At 36.4% G+C, this 4,400-nt stretch overlaps 1 protein-coding gene across 1 annotated transcript in view; it reads left to right on the top strand.

The window, feature by feature from the left end:
- LOC107301401 (cAMP-dependent protein kinase catalytic subunit alpha) overlaps window positions 1-4,396 on the top strand; it is a gene marked incomplete at its 3' end in the record, with an annotated part of 6,980 nt that extends 2,584 nt beyond the window's left edge. The window contains exons 3-5 of the mRNA XM_015830635.1: window positions 1,730-1,825; window positions 1,974-2,096; window positions 4,385-4,396. Coding sequence (XP_015686121.1) covers window positions 1,730-1,825; window positions 1,974-2,096; window positions 4,385-4,396 — 231 coding nt within the window. The remainder of the gene's footprint in view (window positions 1-1,729; window positions 1,826-1,973; window positions 2,097-4,384) is intronic.
- Between the last annotated feature and the right edge of the window lie 4 nt (window positions 4,397-4,400).

The raw sequence follows: 4,400 nt of genomic DNA, 5'->3' as shown, positions 1-4,400 counted from the left end.
ATTTCCTCTTCGGTTGGAGTATCTTTCTCTTTCCATTTTTGAGCGAAGGCTATTCGTGCCGCTGTTACTATATGCAGTAGTAAATAATTTGTGTCTTTCTTATATTTTCTTTCTATAATTCCCAATAAGAAAAATTCCGGTTTGGCTTCTATATCTATTTGCAAAATTTCTTCCAACCACTTCTTTAATAAGTTCCAAAGTTTTTGTGCCTTTGGGCATTGCCACCACATGTGGTAGTAATTCCCAACGGTCTCTTCACACTTCCAGCATATCGAGGATTTCCCCTTGTTCATTCGTGCTAATCTTGTGGGAGGGAGGTGCCACCTATAAAACATCTTATAGAGGTTTTCCTTATAGGAAGTTGCTAGAGTAATTTTTAGATTTTTTTCCCATAAACATTTTTTTTAAAGCAAGTGGTTTCTGTAGGCAATATCTCCTTTGCCTGATCTTTTCCTGCTGCTGCTGTCATATGGATTTTGATATGTAGAAAAACAAATAGTTTACTTTCTTGAAATCTTTTCCTCATTCAGTGGAGTGGGGAGAGAGGGGTCAGGCAAAGGAGAGATTGCCTGTAGAAACTGCTTGCTTCCCCTTCCCTCAGAGAACAGATTGGTTGGCAAGAAAGAGATTGCAAGAAAGTAAACTGTTTGCTCTTCTATACCTCAACAGCAATGTGATCACACTGGAAGCGGAGAAGGATCAGGCAAAGACTTACAAAAATCATTTGCTTTTTTTCTCCACCACCACCTCACAGAGCAGAGAGATTAAAGAGAAAAGAGTTTTTGAGAGAAACAGCTTTCTTTCTTCAAAGCCCTTTCTCTCCAATCAAGCTTCTCAGCCAGGGGGAGGGGGGGAAACCATAAGTCAGCCACAGGATGTGCAATGATTGTAATGATGATCGTGTGACTGAGGGAATGTAAGAGAAGGAGGGGGCAGAGTCAAAAGAGGAATCAGCCTAGAATCTATATAGCCACAATGGACTAAGTCCAACCCCTCTTGACTTCCGTTGACCCTTATCTAGCACCAAAATATTGCTAACCATTAATTGAGTAGATTCCTTTGCATAAGCATGAGTATTAATAAATCAGTTTTATTGGAACTTCACGTGTGGTCCTGGTTTTCCCAGCTGACAGAGACAACTGTAAAGGTTGTAAATGGACTGTAGAGTTACTTGTTTTCACCATTGTTGTCCCTTCAAACAGTCTCTAAATAGTCAGTAAGCAGGAACTACCGTATAAGTAAATGAATATTACTATACATAAGCAATTTTGTATGAATGTAATAGAATTGCTGACAAAAAAACCAGATACATGTCCTCCAATTATTTGTATTTGATTAATAGAAATATATCAGTCCAACAACAGTCTGTCTAACTCAGGGGTCTTCAAACTTGGCCCTTTTATGACTTGTTGGACCAACTCCCAGAATTCCTCAGCCAGCATGCCTGGCTGAGGAATTCTGGGAGTTGAAGTCCACAAGTCATAAAAGGGCCAAGTTTGAAGACCCCAGGTCTAACTGAATGTCCTCTGAATAACTAGATACTGTAAAGCATTTTTTCTAATACTACAAATCTTGGCATTGGCTCTTAAGAGATCTTTGCAAAACAAATCTCCTTAATCTATCTGTTCTGGCCAAAACCTTCCTTTTACCCAGGTTGGATTTGTGTTTAACGTACATTTCCATCCCATCTTTATTGTTGACAATTCTCGTTTTTAAAATTGACCTTCAGGTCACAGATTTTGGCTTTGCCAAACGAGTGAAAGGCCGAACATGGACTCTTTGCGGGACTCCAGAATATTTGGCTCCTGAAATCATTTTGAGTAAGGTGAGTGGATCTGTATTCTCCATGGACAGTATGTTGAGGTTCTGTGCCTGGTCAAACTGGGGGAGGGCTCGGTGACACACACAGCCCCCCCGCTTTTTGAATATTCCCCTTCTTCTAGTTGTGATTTGAGTTTTTATTCCTGTTGCAGGGTTATAACAAAGCAGTGGATTGGTGGGCACTTGGTGTCCTCATCTATGAGATGGCAGCTGGCTATCCTCCATTCTTTGCAGACCAGCCCATTCAGATCTATGAGAAAATTGTCTCTGGGAAGGTAATATTTCAGCCGGTGCCTTATTTGCTGCATGCAAGATATTACACCTGCCTGTTGTATATTATTGGTCTTTTATTTTACATAGAATAGAATCCAGACTTTACCTTGAGTGTGGGCTAAATACTTTTTTTAAAATATATATATATACATTTATAATGCTCACTAAAATTTGGATGTAACTTTTCCCTACCAAGTAAATGCTAGAGTAATTGTAGTTCTGTAAATTGTGAGTGGGCACCTTTAAACTATTCCTTTTGACAACATTTTGAATTTAACTTTTTGGCATTACTAACAGCTTTCACTGTAGTAGCAAAATGTATGGAAATTTGCATGGCTCCTCTTTTTCTGCATAATGTTTAAAAGAATAAAACCGGGCAAAGGGTAATCTTACTGTAACTGTAACCATAAAAGTGTGCGTTTTCAGGATTTCATTTGGAAGGACTAAATAGAAAAGAAACTCCAATCCTAGGCAAAAAATCTCTACTATCAACTGTTACTAAAACAACACTCTTATGCTAATTTTTTGATCATCTGCATCTAACCTTTTTTGACTTCTTCCCTCCTTTACCACTCTCCTGAAAAAGTTTCAAAGGGCCCTGCTTGTGCACATTATTCTAAAAAATATTACCTCTGATACCAGCACCATTTGAGGCAGAATAGAAGCCAAAAGTTAAAGTGTTTCAACCATTCAACACAACTCTTACTGTAATGAAACTTACCTTTATTGAAAAGCAATCAAGGATAATGTTTTATTAGGTGTACTGCTTCATTTAGTGTGGACCATTGTCTTGATTTGCTTTTGATTTGAAATTCATGCAGGTATTACAAGTTCCTACAGTATCCTTCAGCAAAGCAGCGTCCTAAATTTTAGAAATAGTTTTAATTCTTTTTACAAATAACAACAGAAGCATTGTGGCTGGACATGTGATATTATTTTTAACTTGTTGGGTTAATATAAAATATATCAGAACTTTGTGCTGTACTTTTGAACTGTAACAGTTCAATTTAATCAGTGAAAGAGTTTCTTTTTTATGTTAGAGTCTCCTATCTGTCATCTCCTCTGAATTGCATTTTATATTCTCAATTTTAAAAAAAATATTTTTGGAGAAAGTGCAGATGTGCATTAGGAAGTGCATAAGATGTAAAACATTCTTATCTTTCAATAGCTTGTTTTTCAGTGTTCTCCTCACAGTCCCTTGCCACAACCCCAGTCAGTTGAATTTTTGGTTAAGTTATTCTGTCAACTGGAAAAAAAAAACTTTTTATTCTGCTCAGATATTTATGTATGACATCTTAGTTTATTGCAGGAGCAAATTAAGTTAAATGAATCAAGTAACCAACTTCTGCAAATATATCAGATGTTTCTTAAAAATATTCCAGCTGTATGCATTAGGTAGGCAAATACTTAATTTAATGACTTGCATAAATTAGATTTGGCTTAAGGCATTTAACTTACTAGCCTTGATGCAACTCTTTCTCCATTAGAGTCTACCTACTTGAAAAAGAGAAAAGATGGGCCAAACTCAGATATAAACAATCTACTTTTGCTTTATCTTGTTTTACTTTTCTGACATCCAAGATCCAATTGCTAAAAACACATATTTGGATTTTAGAACCCTGAATCCAAAATATTTATTTTCTTTTGTTTTTTAATATTAGTACTTAACAACGCTTGTATAGTTCCAGGCAAATAAATTATTTTTTCAGTAGTATAATGTTAGACTTTTATCAGTCAATTGGGAGTCAGGAATATTTCAAGCCACACAATCTGCCTTCTGCTTGCCCTGATGTAAAGCTAAATACTAAATCCTACTCTGTAAAATAGTTTGGCAATCTATAAGAGTTTTATGGTGGAATATTTTTGAGAAGCAGGGCACTTTGAAAAAAGCACAAAAGATATATATTGTTTGCTAGTTTTTTATAAAAAAAATCCTTCTGCTTCTCTTGTGTCAGTAGTTCTTATTATACATCTGTACTTTTCCCATCTTCAAGTTCCTGAGAGGTAAAAATTCTCGTAAAAATAAGGTTTTGGGAATTCAAATACAAGATATATGGAAAATCTACCTGGAACTGTAGTTATGTGGTAAATGTTCTAATTTCAAAAATGTGTTAATGTCTTGAGCTATAGCATGCTCTCCACCAGCCTAGTCATTCCAAATATTCCTGGAGGGCACAAATTTGGGAATAGACCGCTATAGCATATGAGATATCATACTGCCTACCCTGTTCCTATAGCTTTGAGATTTCTTTCTGGAGACAGAAGAAAATCTTGGGTTTTTTGCATCCAGGTCCGCTTCCCATCCC

The sequence above is a fragment of the Protobothrops mucrosquamatus genome, unplaced genomic scaffold (assembly GCF_001527695.2).
Source record: "Protobothrops mucrosquamatus isolate PMUCROS unplaced genomic scaffold, P.Mucros_1.0 scaffold12297, whole genome shotgun sequence".
Taxonomy (NCBI): Eukaryota; Metazoa; Chordata; class Lepidosauria; order Squamata; family Viperidae; genus Protobothrops; species Protobothrops mucrosquamatus.
This window is presented reverse-complemented; position numbering and strand designations above follow the sequence as displayed.